Source organism: Oncorhynchus kisutch, linkage group LG21, assembly GCF_002021735.2.
Source record: "Oncorhynchus kisutch isolate 150728-3 linkage group LG21, Okis_V2, whole genome shotgun sequence".
In the NCBI taxonomy this organism is placed as follows: domain Eukaryota; kingdom Metazoa; phylum Chordata; class Actinopteri; order Salmoniformes; family Salmonidae; genus Oncorhynchus; species Oncorhynchus kisutch.
Window position 1 is genome coordinate 4,210,221 of NC_034194.2, and position 21,203 is coordinate 4,231,423.

General features: G+C 42.7%; 1 protein-coding gene across 1 annotated transcript; it reads right to left on the reverse strand.

The window, feature by feature from the left end:
- Window positions 1-6,918: 6,918 nt before the first annotated feature.
- On the reverse strand, window positions 6,919-19,361 carry LOC116356145 (zinc finger protein OZF-like). Its single transcript, XM_031800093.1, has 2 exons — window positions 18,702-19,361; window positions 6,919-9,073 (listed from the first exon to the last, which is right to left on the reverse strand). Exons 1-2 carry the CDS (start codon window positions 19,111-19,113, stop codon window positions 7,776-7,778), a joined length of 1,710 nt encoding a protein of 569 aa, XP_031655953.1. The 5' UTR covers window positions 19,114-19,361; the 3' UTR covers window positions 6,919-7,775.
- Window positions 19,362-21,203: the final 1,842 nt, after the last annotated feature.

A 21,203-nucleotide genomic window follows, 5' to 3' on the forward strand; every position in this document is an offset into this window, starting at 1 on the left:
TGATGTGGTCAAACTGTTTACCAAGTGGGGAGTACTGAAGGAAGCATTGAACGTGTTGGTCTGGAGGGAGGGGAGGATTGGGTAGTACTGAAGGAAGCATTGAACATGTTGGTCTGGAGGGTGGGGAGGTTTGGGGAGTACTGAAGGAAGCATTGAACGTGTTGGTCTGGAGGGAGGGGAGGTTTGGGGAGTACTGAAGGAAGCATTGAACGTGTTGGTCTGGAGGGAGGGGAGGTTTGGGGAGTACTGAAGGAAGCATTGAACGTGTTGGTCTGGAGGGTGGTTTGGGGAGTACTGAAGGAAGCATTGAACGTGTTGGTCTGGAGGGTGGTTTGGGGAGTACTGAAGGAAACATTGAACGTGTTGGTCTGGAGGGAGGCGAGGTTTGGGGAGTACTGAAGGAAGCATTGAACGTGTTGGTCTGGAGGACAGGGAGGTTTGGGCGTGAGGCTGTCATCCTGGGTCATATTTTTACAGTGGTGTAAAGTACTTAAGTAAAAATACTTTAAAGTACCACTTAAGTCGTTTTGGGGGGGGTATCTGTACTTATGTATATTTTTGACAACTTTTACTTCAATACATTCCTAGAGAAAATATTGTACTTTTTACGCTATATATTTTCCCTGTCAACCAAAAGTACTCGTTACATTTTGCATGCTTAGCAGGACAGGAAAATGGTCCAACACACGCATTATCAAGAGAACATCCCTGGTCATCCCTACTGCCTCTGATCTGGCTGACTCACTAAACATAAATGCATCGTTTGTCAAATATGTCTGATTGTTGGGAGTGTGCGCATGGCTATCCGTAAATAGTAAAAACAAGAAAATGGTGCCGTCTGGTTTGCTTAATATAAGGAATGTGAAATTATTTGAAGTATATTTTAGAAATTACATTTACTTTTGATACTTAAGTATTTTTAAAACCAAATACGAATTCCTGTCTGTTATTCTAAAACAAACCCACAAACAGATTAGCATAATGAGATACTATTGCTTTTTATACTAAACGTACATACCATGCACTATTTTGACATAGTGTAAGATATTAATATATCTGCATTTATACAGTTTTTCATACTAAGATAAGTTGGTTTTGAAAGAGTCTGTTGATTGGTCAGTCATTGGATTCATTTGTTTTGCAATATGTTAAAATCAAATCAAGCTTTATTTATACAACACAATTCAGACATGGATGCAACACAATGGCTTCACAGGAAAAACATAATCAAAACCAATGAAATAACAGAACTATTTAGTACACAAACAAAAGAGGATAAAAAAAACAGAAGACTAACAACTGAAAGACTAACATTGCCATTGATTAAAATATTAATTGGATGCAATATCCAACCCAAAATATTAGCTTGTTTTCTAGGAGAAAGACACTGGGTGTCCACTGAAAGTTGACTAGTAACAACAACTGGGACCTAAAAGACACCCACCATGAGACTCACTAAATTGCCCAAGAAGAGGAAAACAAAAGAAAAACCCACACCACACTTAAAGACAGGAAGCGAACCAAAAAGGTGGTTAAAATAATTTATTACAATCAATACCATTCATACTATTACAAAATCATAATTCTCATTCATTCTTAATTAATTCTATTTACAAAAACATCAAACAAAAACAAACCTCAGGGGAGCATCGTCCCTCCCCGTCATACCTAACCAATACCTAACCCTTTCCCTATCTCCCCTTCCCTAATCTATCCCCTTACCAAACTCACTCTAACACTCCCAGCCCTAAACCCCCTTTCCACCTCTCCCGTGCCACATGCTTCCCCTACTTCCTCTCCTCCCTCTTCCCCCTCAAATCACCTTCCACCCTTCTCACTATCCCTTCCACCCCCCAATCTCTCCCTGTCTTGACAAAATTCTGTCTTGACAAAATTCCCTTTTTAAAGAGACTCATGAGAAGCCAGAGCAGAAACCTGTCCCTATCCGTTCCCTTTGCTCTCCCTACGCCTCTCTCTAGCCTAGCCCATGTCAAAACAAAATCACTCCTAACCACACCTAGCATCACCCGTGCCCTAGCCCAGACTAGTCCGGCAAAGGCACCGTCCCAGAAGGCATGGCGCACAGTCTCCTCCCTGCCACAAGAGGATCTTGGACAGGTGGGGGATTGCACCAAACTATACCGGTACAAGATGGCACGTACCGGCAAGCGCTTATGGAGGCCCAACCAATTCAGGTCCTTGAGCCTGTTGTCCAGGCCCCGCACCTGCACTCCCTCCCAGACCACTGACGAGATGCCCGCTACAGGCGCAGGACTCCCTGCCTGCCTGACCTCCTCGTACAGGTGCCTGTGGTCTAAACCTACTCGGGCAACTTCAACCTCGGGGTGCACACGCAGCCACTTGGCCGCATGGCCAAAGTGCCACGGCAGCTGTTCTGCCCGAGGACCCGCGTTAGACCACACCATTACGCTTCTCGCCTTATACGAGAAGAACACCCGCAGGAGGTAACCGGACGGGTGTATAACCGGACGAGCAAGCTCCGTCAACAAGAAAGAAACAAAATTGGCGTCCAGCGTGAGGGGGAAATGTGGTACCCCCCTACCTCCCTCCCCGATGGGACAGATCATGCGTGCCCTGGCGACCCACTCGCACCTGCCACTCCACATAAACTGAAACACAAGCCTCACTAGAGGCCTCCTCAGACAAGCCGGCAATGGGTAGATGTATGCCAAATACAAAAGAGACGGCAACACATCCACCTTTAGGACCAGGACTTTGCCCATAATAGACAAATACCTAGCCTTCCACATTGCTAGCTTCCTCTGTACCACTGCGATACGCATGTTCCAGTTTAGCGTCGCTGAGCCGGAGGTCTCAAAATGAACCCCGAGAATCCTCAGGGCCCCTTCACAGAGAGATAACCCCCCAGGCACATCCGTTCTACCGCGCCATCTTCCGAAAAACTTGACGGAAGACTTTGCATGGTTCAGAACTGCTCCCGACGCTCGGGTGAAATCCCCAAAGATGGCAAGGGACCTTGTCAGGCAAGTGTCGTCGGCGTACTGCGTCATCTTAACACGCAGCCCACCACTTCCAGGGATCAACAAGCCTTCCACCCCTGTGTCTGCCCTAATGGCAGCCCCCAGAGGCTCCATGTACAGAACGAAGAGGAGAGCCGAGAGTGGGCATCCCTGCCTGACCCCAGACAGGAGGTCAAAAACGTCACCTAAGTGACTATTTACACTAACTCGACACCCCGCTCCGACATATAAAGTACGGATCCATCCTATAAACTTCTCCCCAAATCCTAATCTACCTAACACCCTGAATAGAAAAGATCTATTCACGCGATCAAAAGCTTTCGCCTGATCTAGCGCTGCTACCATTAAAGGCAGCCCTCTATCTTCAACCCAAGCGATCAAATCAAATTTATTTATATAGCCCTTCGTACATCAGCCGATATCTCAAAGTGCTGTACAGAAACCCAGCGTAAAACTCCAAACAGCAAGCAATGCAGGTGTAGAAGCACTTCCCCCTTCTTATAAAGAAGTGACAGCACACCAACAGACATTGATCCCCCCGGGACCCCCGTCTCAAGGATGGCCTTCAAGACTTCGAGAACCACTGGTCCAAGTATACCCCAAAACTTGAGGTAAAACTCAGCCGGCAGCCCATCCATCCCAGGCACCTTCCCTTTTCCCATCCTCCTAAGAGCGCTCTCAACCTCTTCTAGTGAGATCTGGGCCTCCATCACGTCTCTAATGTCCTCTGGCAACCGCCGGGACAAGTGTTCTAAAAACACGTTTCCCTGCTCTACATCTATTTCCCTTTCCTTAAATAATCCTTGGAAATGATCAGTTGTCACCCTGACCATTTCCTCTGGTTTACTTACTATACTACCATTTTCTTCCCTAACTCCATGCATTACCTTCCTACTCTGCCTGGCCCTAACCGACTTAAAGAACATAGCGGAACAAGTCTCATTATGTTCTAGAAAGCCACTATGCGCACGCTCCAGGAAAGCTCGAGCCTTCTGCTCCTGCAGCTCCCTGAGCTGCGCCTTTAGGGCTGCGAATCTCTCCCAGTCAATCGACCCGCCGAGGTTGCCTGCCTCGTACTCGAGTTCAATTAACCTTTGGATACGATCCACCTCCCTCCTTTCCTCCCTTTTTTTCCTTCTACAATATCCTATTATAAAAGCCCTAATCCTCACCTTAACTAAATCCCACCACTAACACCCCCTCGCACATGGACCGGAGGCCGTCAAGCCTCTGAAAGAAACAAAAAAATGCGTCAACGAAAGCCTGCTCCTCCAGTATATCCCGATCTAACTTCCAGTACCCCCTACCGAAGAGGCAGACTGGCGACCCCACCTGCAGGAACACCCCGTCGTGATCCGTGAAGAAAACAGGCAACAGCCGCCTAGACAACTGACCCAAAGACCTGGATACAAAAATGTAGTCGAGCCTCCGCGCAACCCCCCTGGAGTTGACCCATGTAGGACCGACCATTGCCGGAGTAGTGTGCAGGCCACCATCAACCAGACCATGGCAAGCCATTAGCCCAGAGATGGCACCTGCACTGCTATCACCGCCTACCCCTAAATCTATATTAAAGTCTCCTCCTATCACCAAGTGCCTGTTTGTAACACACAGGGGCGCCAGACAGTCCACCATCTCCCTCCTGTCTGCCGCCACCTGTGGCCCATACACCCCAATTAACCTATATCTAGCTTCTCTAAACTTAACATCTATCCCCAAAACTCTACCCTGCATTATTACAAAAGTGTTCTCTATTTTAACCTCTCTATGCCCACACAAAATCCCTACTCCTGTTGAGTGCACCCTTCCTATGCCCCAAAAAGATTCCCCCTTATCCCACTCCCTCTTAAATCTACACACATCCCCACCATCCCTCAGGTGAACCTCCTGTAAAAAACAGAAATCAAACCCCACACCCTCTAAATAACAAAAAACCGCCCTCCTTTTAACATTATTCCTTAACCCCCTAACATTTAGACTAAAAAAAGAAACAGAACTATTCATTTAATTATTAACAACAAACAAAAAAACAAAAAAAACAGGAGACTCACCCGATGCTCCCCTGGTCCATCTCCACCGGCGGGGACGTCCTCTCCTCTCCCGACGCCCCCCCGTCCTCCATCCCAACCCATGACCCAGGCAGTGTGTTGGGTCCTCCCTCCCCACCCACCATCCCCCCCTCCCTGTTTGCCTCGGGGCTGCATGTAGGGGACCCCATCTCCTCAAACAGGAGTTGGGATCCCTCTAGCAAACAGCCCACCGACCCCTCACTGGAGTCATCCACTAAAATGCAAGGGGCTGAGGCAAACCGGGAGGACAAATTACCCTCCCCCCCAGCCACTCTCTTAGCCCCCCCTCCCTCTCACTTCCTGCCAAGCTCCCCCTCTTCATCCCTTTCTTCTTTGGTGAAGGAGGTAGCGGGGAGACACAACGTCCCATCCCCGCTAACTCCTCCACCAAATCCCTCATTTTGACCTCGAGGAAGCCTGGCAGGCTGTCCCCCCACTCCTTCCCCTCCCCTCCCCTCCCACCTCCACTCCTCCCTCCTTCTCCGTCACTGTCCCAGTTCCCTCTTCCACTCCTTCTCGCACCACTGTCCCCTTCACCGCTCCTTTACGTTCTTCTGCCTTTTCCTTCTCCTCTTCTTTTCCACTCTTTCCTTCTTCCCGCCTTTTCCTTCTCATTTCTTCCTTCTTTCCATCCTCTTCTCTTGCCTTCTTTTCCCCTGTGCCATCCGTACAATCCGCACGCGTCCTTTCTTTCCTCCCTCCATCCCCCGCTCCCCCCCCAGCTGCAGACGCGTATGACCTGTGACGATCCGGGCAATCACGCCACAGGTGTCCTCTGGAGCCACACCCGTGGCAAGCCTTGGGCTCGTCACACTCCCTGGCCTCGTGCTCTTCCGACCCACAAAAACGACATTTCTTGTTACTGCACGAGGCCAGGGTATACAACGCCTGCAGAACGGGGGCTGACGTGCATAGTATAGGGTTCCCCTGTCAGCCCCCAGGGAGAACATTGCCGGAGGATGGAGGTAGCCATCCACACTCTTCGGGGACTCCCTGAGTAACGCCTGGAACCCTCTCCTCCCGTTCCAGAAACCCAGGGAGTCCCTGAGGTACCTCGCTGAGGAGACATTGTCCATGTACCTCCCCAGAAAGGCCCTCACCTCTTCATCTTTCACATGCGGATTGTACATGGTTACGGTGACCACCCTGAAGTTGTTCTTCGCCAGGCTGGTCACCGCATAATGGCACAGGGGTCCCGTTTTCTCCGCTTCCTTTGCCATCTTCATTACTTCGTCATGTTTTTCTTCTTTGTGAAACGTCACAACGTCACACCTTCTCATTCGGGTTCCCTTGAAGGCAGAGCACTTCCTTCACCTCTATCCTGAGGCATCCCATCAAAATGGTCCTTCCAAATGTCTCTCTACTCCACGGCTCCATCTCCTTTTCAGTCCAGGCAAATCGTAAGGTATTTGCCATACCAATCCCCGGAACCGATCTTGTTTGCTTGTATTGATTCATTTAAAAAAATAAGCTCTCTTCAGAAAGAAGCTTCAACCTGAAATGAAAACATCTTTAACCAAAAAAGGTGGAGAAACTGAAGGTGTTGACTCTCCACATCTTTCAAGACAACTGGAGCACTGGGCCAGACACTCTTAAATATAACCTGGACCAACTCAGGTGAAACACCTTCCCACTAAAGAGATGGACAAGCCAGCACAGGTGTAACACATACTGACTAAAGAGGTGACACCAATCAGTGCGTCCCACGTGCTAACGAGCTATTCGTGCTAAAGTCCAACCTCAAAACGTAAATGGAAAAACCAAAGCCTGGAACACCTTACCCCTTAAGACAACAAATAAATCCTTTATTTTTGTTGGACAAGTTTGCTCACCACATACAAAAAACAACTTCCATTTCACATTATAATCAACTACAATGCTTCACCAATATAAACATGGCGTCTACTGGCTGTCAACAATTAAAAACAAGAAAAAACACTTCTAAATAACAATATAAAATAATATATTTTCTCCTTTTTCTTTCTATAGAATCCTAAAACTCACTAGCTTCTAGAACTAGCTCCTTAATATCCGTAGTAACTTTCCCCCTCACTGCGGATCTTCTTTCTCTTTTCAGGGTTCACTCGATAGGCATGTTATAGGATCGGGGGCCCAGTCCCCAATGTCATGCTCTAGTACATTTGGGTTGGAACATCTGAGAATTATCCCTGATATTCTAAAAACAGTGCAACAATGTCAATATAATTGTACCCAAAATAGTCAGTTAAATAATTATGATTACTAACTGTTACAAGAAATGTAAATATATCAAAACCAAATGTACTACCCCTTTGTTAATATGTATTGGCAATAATTCACTTAATGGTGAGGCATGGAATAATAAAATATGTATCTTTTGTCAGGCTGAATGTTTGAAATATGGGGTGATTGGAGACATGCTTCTTCAGTAGTGGAATAAAGACAATTAGCATTTGAATGTGTCAAGAAATACTGGAGTGATGTCAGATTGTTAATAAAATTGATGACAGACTAATTTATCATACTGCGTCCATGTGTATAGGCTGCAAGTACATTGAAATTAAGTCGTTTTCAAGTAATTAAAAAACCCCACAGAAAATACATATTTTTAACTTTCAACTAAAACCGAACGTATTTTGGACTTCGGTCATAGTCTTCTTTTCAATGTCTTTTCAATTGCATTTTGCTAGGTGGGATATTTCATTGATTTCAAGAAACAATTGCTTCATGTATGTATTTTCTGATGTTTGATCAGAAGTCTTTTATCTGAGAATTTCTTGTCACATTTATGACAGCTACAAAGTTTCCCCCCTGCGTGTGTTCTCTGGTGTATAGTCAGATACCCAGATGTACTAAAACTCTTCCCACATTGACCACAGCTATAAGTTTTCTCTCCTGTGTGTGTTCTCTGGTGCACTGTCAGATGGCCAGATTGAACAAAACTCTTCCCACATTGACCACAGCTATAAGGTTTCTCTCCTGTGTGTGTTCTCTGGTGCACTGTCAGATCACTAGATTGACTAAAACTCTTCCCACATTGACTACAGCTAAAAGGTTTCTCTCCTGTGTGTGTTCGGTGGTGTACAATTAGATGGCTAGATGTACCAAAACTCTTCCCGCATTGATGACAGCTAAATGGTTTCTCTCCTGTGTGTGTTCTCTGGTGCACTGTCAGATGGCCAGATTGAACAAAACTCTTCCCACATTGACCACAGCTATAAGGTTTCTCTCCTGTGTGTGTTCTCTGGTGCACTGTCAGATCACTAGATTGACTAAAACTCTTCCCACATTGACTACAGCTAAAAGGTTTCTCTCCTGTGTGTGTTCGGTGGTGTACAATTAGATGGCTAGATTTACCAAAACTCTTCCCACATTGATGACAGCTAAATGGTTTCTCTCCTGTGTGTGTTCTCTGGTGTACAATTAGATGGCTAGATGTCGTACAACTTTTCCCACATTGATAACAGATATAAGGTTTCTCTCCTGTGTGTATTCTCTGGTGCACAATCAGGCTTTCTGGTTGAGTAAAACTCTTCCCACATTGACTACAGCTATAAGATTTCTTTCCTGTGTGTATTCTCTGGTGCACCATCAAGGAGTTTGACACAGTAAATTTCTTCCCACATTGATCACAGCTAAAAGGTTTCTCTCCTGTGTGTGTTCGCTGGTGTACAATTAGATGGCTAGATGTAGTACAACTTTTCCCACATTGATAACAGCTATAGGATTTATCTCGTGTGTGTGTTTTCTGGTGTGATTTCAGGCTGCTTGAATCAGTAAATCTCTTCCCACATTGATCACAGCCATAAGATTTCTCTCCAGTGTGAATTCTTTGATGTATTTTAAGGTCTCCTGAAGAGTTGAATCTCTTCCCACAGTCAGAGCAGCAATGACATTTCTTCCCGGTGGGTCTCTGTTGGTGTTTCTTGAGGTGTTCTGATTGGGAGAGACTCTGATCTGCCTTGTCAGCTTCATGAGGTTGTTGAGACTCCCCAGAGGACCCACAATAGTCACGTCTCTCTTCTGTGTGAACAACAAAGTCAAACAGATGGTTAGAAGCCCACACAAAAAAAATCCACTGTTTATTTGAGGTAAAAGGTGATGCCCAGAGTATACCCATGAAGTTGTACAACAATTGACGTCTGTTAAATTATTTGACAATTAAGACAGTCAAGTTAGCAACAAGTCATTTTGTCTTGTTTTCACATTAGTGGTAACTAGAATTAAGTTAGTAAAGTTGTTGACATCCTAAGCAGTGCGCCAGGTGACTTTTGGTCTCCAATATTGGCCCCTTTCTGTTTGATAAAATTGCGGCACGAGGGCGATGCGCACACAATTTGATTGCAGAAACGCCTCCCTGTTAATGAGCAAAATTGGTGAGCGAAGATTTTAGTTTTCACAATGTCTCAGGAGTGCTACTCAAGGAAACTCACATTAAGATCTGTGCCTATTCACTAATTCACCACCGTGGGGGAAAACTCAGGGGAGTTCTCATAGGCTGACAGAAAAAAATAGCCTCCATTTGCAGGTTGCTTATGAGTGCATTTCACATTACTGTTGGATTATAATGAGGCTCATTTGAATGGCCTGCTGAATATAATGTTTATGTTATTGTTGCAAATCAACTGGGGTACGGGGCAGTATTGGGTAGCTTGGATGAAAAACGTGCCCAAATTAAGCTGCCTGCTACTCAGCCGTAAAAGCTAGAATATGCATATAATTAGTACATTTTGATAGAAAACTCTCTGAAGTTTCTAAAACTGTTTGAATGATGTCTGTGAGTATAACAGAACTCATATGGCAGGCAAAAACCTGATAAAAAATCCAACCAGGAAGTGGGAAATCTGAGGTTTGAAGTTTTTCAACTCAGCCCCTATTGAAGATACCGTGGGATATTAGTTATGTTTCACATCCCAAGGCTTCCACTAGAAGTCAACAGGATTTAGAAACAGTTTTGAGGATTCTACGGTAAAGGAGGGGCTCATAAGGGCTCTTTGAGTGAGTGGTCTGGCAGAGTGCCACAGCCTCGGTCTGGCGCGCTCACGTGAAAGGTAGCTACGTTCCACTTAATTTGTACAGACTGTAAACTCAGATTTTTTAAATATAAATATTAACTTTATCAAACAAAACATACATGTATTGTGTAACATGAAGTCCTATGAGTGTCATCTGATGAAGATCAAAGGTAGGGATTAATTTTGTCTCTATTTCTGCTTTTTGTGATTCCTCTCTTTGGCTGGAAAAATGGCTGTTTTTTTCTGTGGCTTGGTGGAGACCTAACAATTGTTCGTGGTGCTTTCGCTGTAAATCCTTTTTGAAATCAGACACTGTGGCTGGATGAATGATAATTTTATCTTTAAAATGGTGTAAAATACTAGTATGCTTGAGGAATTGTAATTATGAGATTTTGTTGTTTTGAATTTGGTGCCCTGCACTTTCACTGGCTGTTGCGGGGTTCCCAGTCCTTGACAGGTTTTAATACTTAAAAAAACACATAAAATGCTATTTGGCTAGCTTTGCCATCAGCCTGACAATGAGTGTTTGTCCACTAAGTGTTAGCCAAATTGGACACATAAATTCACCTAACAACACAGACCTACTGTAGGAACCATAACTTAAACTAACAACAACATAGACCTACTGTAGGACCCATAACCTAACCTAACAACAACATAGACCTACTGTAGAACCCATGACTTCACCTCACATTAACAAAGACCTACTGTAGGACCCACAACTTCACCTAACATAAACCTATTGAAGGACCCCATAACTTCACCTAACAATAACATATACCTACTGTAGGGCCCATAACTTCACCTAACAATAACATTGACCTACTGTAGAACCCATAACTTCACCTAACAACAACATAGACCTACTGTAGAACCCAAAACTTCACCAAAAAACAACATGGACCTACTGTAGGACCCATAACTTCACCTAACAACAAAATAGACCAACTGTAGAACCCATAACTTCACCTAACAATAACATAGATCGACTGTAGGACCCATAACGTCACCTAACAATAACATAGACTTACTGTAGGAGCCATAATTTCACCTAACAAAAAAAAACTACTGTAGAAACCATAACTTTACCTGACAATAACATAGACCTACTGTAGGGCCCATAACTTCAACTAAGAACAACATAGACCTACTGTAGGACCCATAACTTCACCGAACAACAAATAGACCTACTGTAGGACCCCATAACTTTACCTAACAATAACATAGACCTACTGTAGAACCCATAAATTCACCTAACAATAACATAGATCTACTGTAGGACTCATAGCTTTAACTAACAACAACATAGACCTTCTGTAGGAGCCATAACTTCACCTAACAACAACAAAGAACAACTGTAGGACCCATAACGTCACCTGACAACAACATAGACCTACTGTAGGAGCCATAACTTCACCTAACAATAACTGTGGAAGGACCACCAGAAGGCAGGCTGGGCTCACGGATAGTAGCCCAACAAGGCATGGGAGACAAGGTAACCAGAGGCAATTAAGCACAGCTGACGGTACTAATGACATATTCTCCTTCCCCTATAAGAGAGAGAATGGAACCAGCAGAGAGAAGAGGGGAAAACTATCTGTGGAAGATGGCCACCGAGACAGAGGAGCTATCCAGGAAGAACCACTAAGACGGTGACAATCCCGTGACTTTTGTTGTAGTTTAAAGATAATCCTATTGTGTTCCTGTTTCATCTGGAGAAGAAGATGTATGTTTTTCCTTGGAAGATTTTCATTGATTATGTTGGAGTGTTTGTGTTGACCAAATGCCCTCAATAGAGAACTGTGTTCAATCAAGAAAACCTACTCCTGACTCGTTTATTCCACCTTCCCGCTTTAGAATTACTTTGTCCGCTCACATAACATAGAGCTAATATAGGACCCAAAACTTCACCTAACAACAACATAGACCTACTGTAGAACCCCATAACTTCACCTAACAACATAGACCTACTGTAGAACCCATAACTTCACCTAACAACATATACCTAATTTGGACCCATAACTCCACCTAACAAAAACATAGACCTAATTTGGGCCCATAACTTTACCTAACAATAACATAGATCGACTGTAGGACTCATAGCTTCAACTAACAACAACATAGACCTAATGTAGGACCCATAACTTCATCTAACATAGACCTACTGTAGGACCCATAACTTTACCTAACAACAACATAGATTGACTGTAGGAGCCATAACTTCACCCAACAATAACATAGATCTACTGTAGGAGCCATAACTTAACCTAACAACAAAAACCTACTGTAGACAACATAACTTCACCTAACAATAACATAGACCTACTGTAGGACCCATAACTTTACCTAACAACAACATAGACCTACTGTAGAACCCATGACTTCACCTAACAATAACATAGAGCTAATATAGGACCCATAACTTCACCTAACAACAATATAGCACAACTGTAGGACCCATAACTTCACCTAACATAGACCTACTGTAGGACTCATAGCTTCAACTAACAACATAGACCTACTGTAGGAGCCATAACTTCACCTAACGACAACATAGCACAACTGTAGGACCCATAACGTCACATAACAACAACACAGACCTACTGTAGGAGCCATAGTTTCACCTAACAATAACATAGAGCTAATATAGGACCCATAACTTCACCTAACAACAATATAGCACAACTGTAGGACCCATAACTTCACCTAACATAGACCTACTGTAGGACTCCATAACTTCACCTAACATAGACCTACTGTAGGACCCCATAACTTCACCTAACAACATAAACCTACTGTAGGACACCATAACTTCACCTAACAATAACATAGACCTACTGTAGGAGCCATAATTTCACCTAACAACAAAAGCCTACTGTAGAAACCATAACTTTACCTGACAACAACATAGACCTACTGTAGGGCCCATAACGTCACCTAACAACAACAACACAGACCTACTGTAGGACCCATAACTTCACCTAACAATAACATATACCTACTGTAGGAGCCATAACATCATCTAACAAACACATATACCTACTGTAGGAATCAAAACTTCAACTAAGAACAACATAGACCTACTGTAGGACCCATAACCTAACCTAACAACAACATAGACCTACTGTAGAACCCATGACTTCACCTCACATTAACAAAGACCTACTGTAGGACCCACAACTTCACCTAACATAAACCTATTGAAGGACCCCATAACTTCACCTAACAATAACATATACCTACTGTAGGGCCCATAACTTCACCTAACAATAACATTGACCTACTGTAGAACCCATAACTTCACCTAACAACAACATAGACCTACTGTAGAACCCAAAACTTCACCAAAAAACAACATGGACCTACTGTAGGACCCATAACTTCACCTAACAACAAAATAGACCAACTGTAGAACCCATAACTTCACCTAACAATAACATAGATCGACTGTAGGACCCATAACGTCACCTAACAATAACATAGACTTACTGTAGGAGCCATAATTTCACCTAACAAAAAAAAACTACTGTAGAAACCATAACTTTACCTGACAATAACATAGACCTACTGTAGGGCCCATAACTTCAACTAAGAACAACATAGACCTACTGTAGGACCCATAACTTCACCGAACAACAAATAGACCTACTGTAGGACCCCATAACTTTACCTAACAATAACATAGACCTACTGTAGAACCCATAAATTCACCTAACAATAACATAGATCTACTGTAGGACTCATAGCTTTAACTAACAACAACATAGACCTTCTGTAGGAGCCATAACTTCACCTAACAACAACAAAGAACAACTGTAGGACCCATAACGTCACCTGACAACAACATAGACCTACTGTAGGAGCCATAACTTCACCTAACAATAACTGTGGAAGGACCACCAGAAGGCAGGCTGGGCTCACGGATAGTAGCCCAACAAGGCATGGGAGACAAGGTAACCAGAGGCAATTAAGCACAGCTGACGGTACTAATGACATATTCTCCTTCCCCTATAAGAGAGAGAATGGAACCAGCAGAGAGAAGAGGGGAAAACTATCTGTGGAAGATGGCCACCGAGACAGAGGAGCTATCCAGGAAGAACCACTAAGACGGTGACAATCCCGTGACTTTTGTTGTAGTTTAAAGATAATCCTATTGTGTTCCTGTTTCATCTGGAGAAGAAGATGTATGTTTTTCCTTGGAAGATTTTCATTGATTATGTTGGAGTGTTTGTGTTGACCAAATGCCCTCAATAGAGAACTGTGTTCAATCAAGAAAACCTACTCCTGACTCGTTTATTCCACCTTCCCGCTTTAGAATTACTTTGTCCGCTCACATAACATAGAGCTAATATAGGACCCAAAACTTCACCTAACAACAACATAGACCTACTGTAGAACCCCATAACTTCACCTAACAACATAGACCTACTGTAGAACCCATAACTTCACCTAACAACATATACCTAATTTGGACCCATAACTCCACCTAACAAAAACATAGACCTAATTTGGGCCCATAACTTTACCTAACAATAACATAGATCGACTGTAGGACTCATAGCTTCAACTAACAACAACATAGACCTAATGTAGGACCCATAACTTCATCTAACATAGACCTACTGTAGGACCCATAACTTTACCTAACAACAACATAGATTGACTGTAGGAGCCATAACTTCACCCAACAATAACATAGATCTACTGTAGGAGCCATAACTTAACCTAACAACAAAAACCTACTGTAGACAACATAACTTCACCTAACAATAACATAGACCTACTGTAGGACCCATAACTTTACCTAACAACAACATAGACCTACTGTAGAACCCATGACTTCACCTAACAATAACATAGAGCTAATATAGGACCCATAACTTCACCTAACAACAATATAGCACAACTGTAGGACCCATAACTTCACCTAACATAGACCTACTGTAGGACTCATAGCTTCAACTAACAACATAGACCTACTGTAGGAGCCATAACTTCACCTAACGACAACATAGCACAACTGTAGGACCCATAACGTCACATAACAACAACACAGACCTACTGTAGGAGCCATAGTTTCACCTAACAATAACATAGAGCTAATATAGGACCCATAACTTCACCTAACAACAATATAGCACAACTGTAGGACCCATAACTTCACCTAACATAGACCTACTGTAGGACTCCATAACTTCACCTAACATAGACCTACTGTAGGACCCCATAACTTCACCTAACAACATAAACCTACTGTAGGACACCATAACTTCACCTAACAATAACATAGACCTACTGTAGGAGCCATAATTTCACCTAACAACAAAAGCCTACTGTAGAAACCATAACTTTACCTGACAACAACATAGACCTACTGTAGGGCCCATAACGTCACCTAACAACAACAACACAGACCTACTGTAGGACCCATAACTTCACCTAACAATAACATATACCTACTGTAGGAGCCATAACATCATCTAACAAACACATATACCTACTGTAGGAATCAAAACTTCAACTAAGAACAACATAGACCTACTGTAGGACCCATAACGTCAGCTAACAACAACATAGACCTAATGTAGGACCCATGACTTCACCTCACAATAACATAGACCTAATGTAGGACCCACAACTTCATCTAACAACATAAACCTACTGTAGGACCCCATAAGTTCAAATAACAACATAAACCTAGTGTAGGACCCCATAACTCCACCTAACAATAACATAGACCTGCTGTAGGAGCCATAACTTCACCTACCAACAAAAACCTACTGTAGAAACCATAACTTCACCTAACAATAACATAGACCTACTGTAGGGCCCCATAACTTCACCTAACAATTACATAGATCGACTGTAGGACTCATAGCTTCAACTAACAACAACATAGACCTACTGTAGGACCCATAACTTCACCTAACATAGACCTACTGTAGGACCCATAACTTCACCTAACAACATAGACCTACTGTAGGACACATAACTTCACCGAACAACAACATAGACCTACTGTAGGACCCATAACTTCACCTAACAACATAGACCTACTGTAGGACCCCATAACTTCACCTAACAACAACATAGACCTACTGTATAACCCATAACTTTACCTAACAATAACATAGACCTACTGTAGAACCCATAACTTCACCTAACAACAACATAGACCTACTGTAGGACCCCATAACTTCACCTAACAATAACCTAGATTGACTGTAGGACTCATAGCTTCAACTAACAACAACATAGACCTACTGTAGGAGCCATAACTTAACCTAACAACATCATAGACCTACTCTAGAAACCATAACTTCACCAAACAACAACAAAATAGACCTACTGTAGAACCCCCCACTTCACCTAACAACATAGACCTAGGTATATGTTGTTAGGTGAAGTTATGGGGTCCTACAGTAGGTCTATGTTGTCGTTAGACCTTATGTAGAACCCATAACTTCACCTAACAACAACATAGACCTACTTTAGGACCCATAACTTCACCTAACAATAACATTGACCTACTGTAAAACCCACAACTTCACCTCACAACATAGACCTACAGTAGGACCCATAACGTCACCTAACAACAACATAGAACTACTGTAGAACCCATAACTTCACCTAACAACATAGACCTACTGTAGGACACATAACTTCACCTAACAACATAGACCTACTGTAGGACCCATAACTTCACGTAACAACAGCATAGACCTAGTGTAGGACCACACAACTTCACCTAACAACATAGACCTACTGTAGGACCCATAACTTCACCTAACAATAACATAGACCTACTGTAGAACCCACCCACCAACTATAAACATAAATTTTTTAGAGATGTTGGAACCAACGTGGAGCATGGCATAACTGTATTTACCAGAGTAATGAATGAAGAACAACTTTGGTTGTTGTTGCATGTCGTGATGTTTGTCATGCGACTGGCATTCAGAAAATGATTTCCTGGATCAGCTGATGATAGTTGGAACATGTGACTAACTAAATATTTACAGTATTAAGAATGTCTAATTATTGAAGAACGACGTTAATGACGGTATCCATGTGGGTGTTGTCAATAAAGTTAAGGTGACTCTCGGTTTGAACCATTGGATTTAGCAAACTCTGAAATGTAGGATTTCTGTGCCCATGAAGACTGTTTTCCCAGCGTAACATAAAGAGACACTAAATGTTACGTAGGTAGAGTGCATTTAAGAGATCTGAATACAAGAAAACTGTCCGACAGCAAGATCCAGTATTTAAGTTAATCATATGACAAACGTAACGTTATGACTATAACCACTGTTCCCTGAAGGAGGGAAACTAAGTGCAACATACTATTAAATACGCTGGTGATGAGCGTGAGGCTCGGATTTATTCCTTCAATTTAATACCGCTCTTCACCAAACCAGGAAGGGTTGTAAATCTTGTTTCCCTCCTTCAGGGAACAGTAATTATAGTCATAAAGTCACGCTCCCTTTCAGTCGGTCAACTTCGGTACAACATAGTATTGGGAAATACAATCACTCCCCATGCCGACCCAAACGGATACTAAATGAAGTGGCCTATGGCAGACCACCCAGACCTGATCCCGCAAGATACGTCAGTTTTGTCAATTTATTCATTGTCTTTTGTTTGAAACACTCCTGTCAATGTTGAGGAAGGACGCACACCTGATTACCCATATAGAAGTAGGACTAGTCTACCTGTCCTGCGCACAAATGTAGGCCTATAAATGTGCCCCGACCAGAAACCAAAACATACGTTTGTAGCTCCAACCCTCCAAACTGTAAATAAATAAATAAAATGTATAGCCTTGAAATCTTGCTCAAAACTATATTTTGACCTTATGGATGGCCAGTCCTTGTATTCATAGTGTAGTGAATTCAGGGGGTAGCCCTGAGCTGAACTCAAACCTGGGTCCAGTGACTGTCAAGCCAACACCTTATAACTGTTACGCCAAGATGTCTGAACTTCTTGATGAGGTCGCTAGGTTTTGGGTTATGGTTGCTACAATAGCTACACTTCTCATTCCCCCGGGGCGGCAGGGTAGCCTAGTGGTTAGAGCGTTGGACTAGTAACCGGAAGGTTGCAAGTTCAAACCCCCGAGCTGACATGGTACAAATCTGTCATTCTGCCCCTGAACAGGCAGTTAACCCACTGTTCCTAGGCCGTCATTGAAAATAAGAATTTGTTCTTAACTGACTTGCCTAGTTAAATAAAGGTTAAAAAAAACAAGTCTATTCCACCACTGTTTTGGTAAAAAGATGATGATGGGGTTGGAGAAATGTTACTCTCAAATTCATAGACAGACCTATGGATGCAAGGCCTGACTATCCATGATATCAATATTATAGATTTAACCATGTTGAGGCTATACAGTGTTGATTTACATTGTTTCTAAACATTGGAGTAAAAAAAAGCTTAAAAGCTTATTTGGGGTTCTGATGGGGTACAACAGGTGAACTAAGCTCATGAGGCATGTGTTATATTCTTCAAGAATCAATGGCTAGAAATAAATAATTTAAAAGTCCAAATATGGATGTAACAATTGCAGATTTCCGCTTTAACGCCACACATCAGTTCAACAACTGCAGAGTTTGTGCCTCTGAATTTAAGACTGTACTTACTAGTATTAACCAGGCCCCGGTTTCCAAAAACCACCTTATGGTTAAATTCATCGTTAGAACCACTGGCCTTAAGCTGCCTTTGGGAAACCGGGCCCAGATATCCAGTTTCCTCCTCCTCCTTTATGGATGTGAAGGTCATCTCCCCATCCTCCTCTTTCACTCCATAAACTGCATCCTCCTCTTTCTCGGCCTCCTCTTCTTTTACTGTAACATCCTCCTCCTCCTCTTTCACTCTGAACGCATCTTCCTCTTCTTTCACTGAAACTTCTTTCTCTTCTTCTTCTTTCACTGTAACAGTCTCATCCTCTACTTGTTTTTGTTTTGTAACATCCTCCTCTTCCACGAGAGTTTCTTTCTCTGTCCAGCAGGCCTCATCTTCTTTAGCAGGAGGAGAGTAGCTTAGTAAGCTCATGGTCGGGGATGTTAGCTAGTTAGCATTAGCAACTAGACTAGTGCTAATTTAACCAGCTAGCTACTTACAACGTAAATATTACATTTAATGGGGTAGCTAGTTGTTTCCACATAACTATGTTTAAATCATAGTGGCAAATAACCACGAAATTGTCTAAAGAACTTGAATGTTCCGAATTTGTTGGCTAGCGAGCTACCAAGGTGGCTGCAGTTGTTGAAGAAGCGTTCCGTCCACTAGATTATACGTCACACTAAAAACATCGCCTGAAAGACACATATCACCATCTGCTGCCTGGAGGGAGTTAACGCAGTTGAGGAGGGAAAACTTTCTTTCTTCTTCATTGAATTATAATATTATAAAGCCGTTTCGGGAAACGTTATTTTCTCTCCATTAAATATGAATATTATATCAACACGTACAAAGAGCAACAAGTGCTGTTTGATTAGTTCAGATTTTTTATGAGAATTTAAAACAAACTTAACCTCTACTCCACATCTGTATTTCTGATTCAGTCAAATAACAAGATATCAAAATAAGCACCTAGTTATTGATACCCTTGATAAAGGTTAGCTAAAATTACTGTATGAAATAAATAAATAAACGTTACCCTCTACCAGGATATTTTAGTCCAAAACCTGTTTACCTCTCTGCTAGGAGGCGGAAACTTGGCCATCAGTGGATCTTCCAGCAAGACACATCAACATCCACAAAGAAATTGTTATTTGGGAACAAAATCAACATTTTCAATGGCCATCTCAGTCTTCGGACTTGAAATCCATTGAAAACCTGTGGTTTGAATTGAAAAGGGCAGTCCACAAGCGCAGACAAAATAAATCAAGGACCTGGAGAGATTTGGTCTAAGATCCCACCCAATGTCTTCTCCAATCTCATAAAACATTAGTGTCGTTATCCTCCCAGGGTGCTGGAGTATTGAAAACATGGGTGGCAATAATCCAGACCCCTAGCTTTTGAGAATTACATGTTAAACTATATATATTTCTCTGAGCAATTGTATTAGTATAAAATAATATAATTTCCCTTTATTTTGGTGTAATAATACATCATGTAGATGTATATAATGAACAGACTAGGTCTATACTGCTCCTACATGGTGTAACAATACATCATGTAGATGTATATAATGAACAGACTGGGTCTATACTGCTCCTACATGATGTAACAACACAGTGCATTTGGAAAGTATTCAAACCCCTTCACTTCTCCCACATTTTGTTACGTTACAGCCTTATTCTAAAATAAAATAAAATTTAAATACTCAATCTATACACAATACCACATAATGGCAAACCAAAAACACGTTTTTAGATTTTTTTGCTAATTTATTAAAGTTAACTAAAAAATCTACATAAGTATTCAGACCATTTACTACGTACTTTGTTGAAACAGCTTTGGCAGCGATTACATCCTCGAATCTTCTGGAGTATGGCCCTACAAGCTTGGCACAGCTGTATTTGGGGAGTTTCTCCCATTGTTCAAGATTTGTCAGGTTGGATGGGGAGCGTCGCTGCACATCTATTTTCAGTTCTTCGATCAGGTTCAAGTCCAGGCTCTGGCTTGGTCACTCAAGGATATTCAAAGACTTGTCCCGTATCAACTCCTGCGTTATCTTGGCTGTGTGCTTGGTCGTTGTCCTGTTGGAAGGTGAGCTTTTGCCCCAGTCTGAGGTCCTGACCGCTCTGGAGCAGGTTTTCATCAAGGATCTCTCTGAATGTCAAGGATCTCTCTGAATGTCCTTGAGTGGCCAAGCCAGAGCCTGTTCATCTTTGCCTCGACCCTGACTAGTATCCCAGTCCCTGCCGCTGAAAATCATCCCCACAGCCTGATGCTGTGCCAGGTTTACACCAGATGTGACGCTTGGCATTCAGGCCAGAGTTCAATCTTGGATTCATCAGACCAGGGAATCTTGTTTTTCATGGTCAGAGTCCTTTAGGTGCCTTTTGGCAAACTCCAAGCAGGCTGTCATGTGCCTTTCACCTAGGAGTGGCTTCCGTCTGGCCACTCTACCATAAAGCCCTGATTGGTGGAGTGCTGCAGAGAGGGTTGTCCTGGAAGGTTCTCCCATCACAGAG

Bases quoted from the DNA above. Each gene is read 5' to 3' on its own strand.
- LOC116356145 (XM_031800093.1), bottom strand. From the start codon at position 19,113: ATGAGCTTACTAAGCTACTCTCCTCCTGCTAAAGAAGATGAGGCCTGC. The intron at 9,074-18,701 runs GTAAGTACAGTC...TTGTTCACACAG, and splicing joins CCGGGGCCTGGTTAATACTA to AAGAGAGACGTGACTATTGT.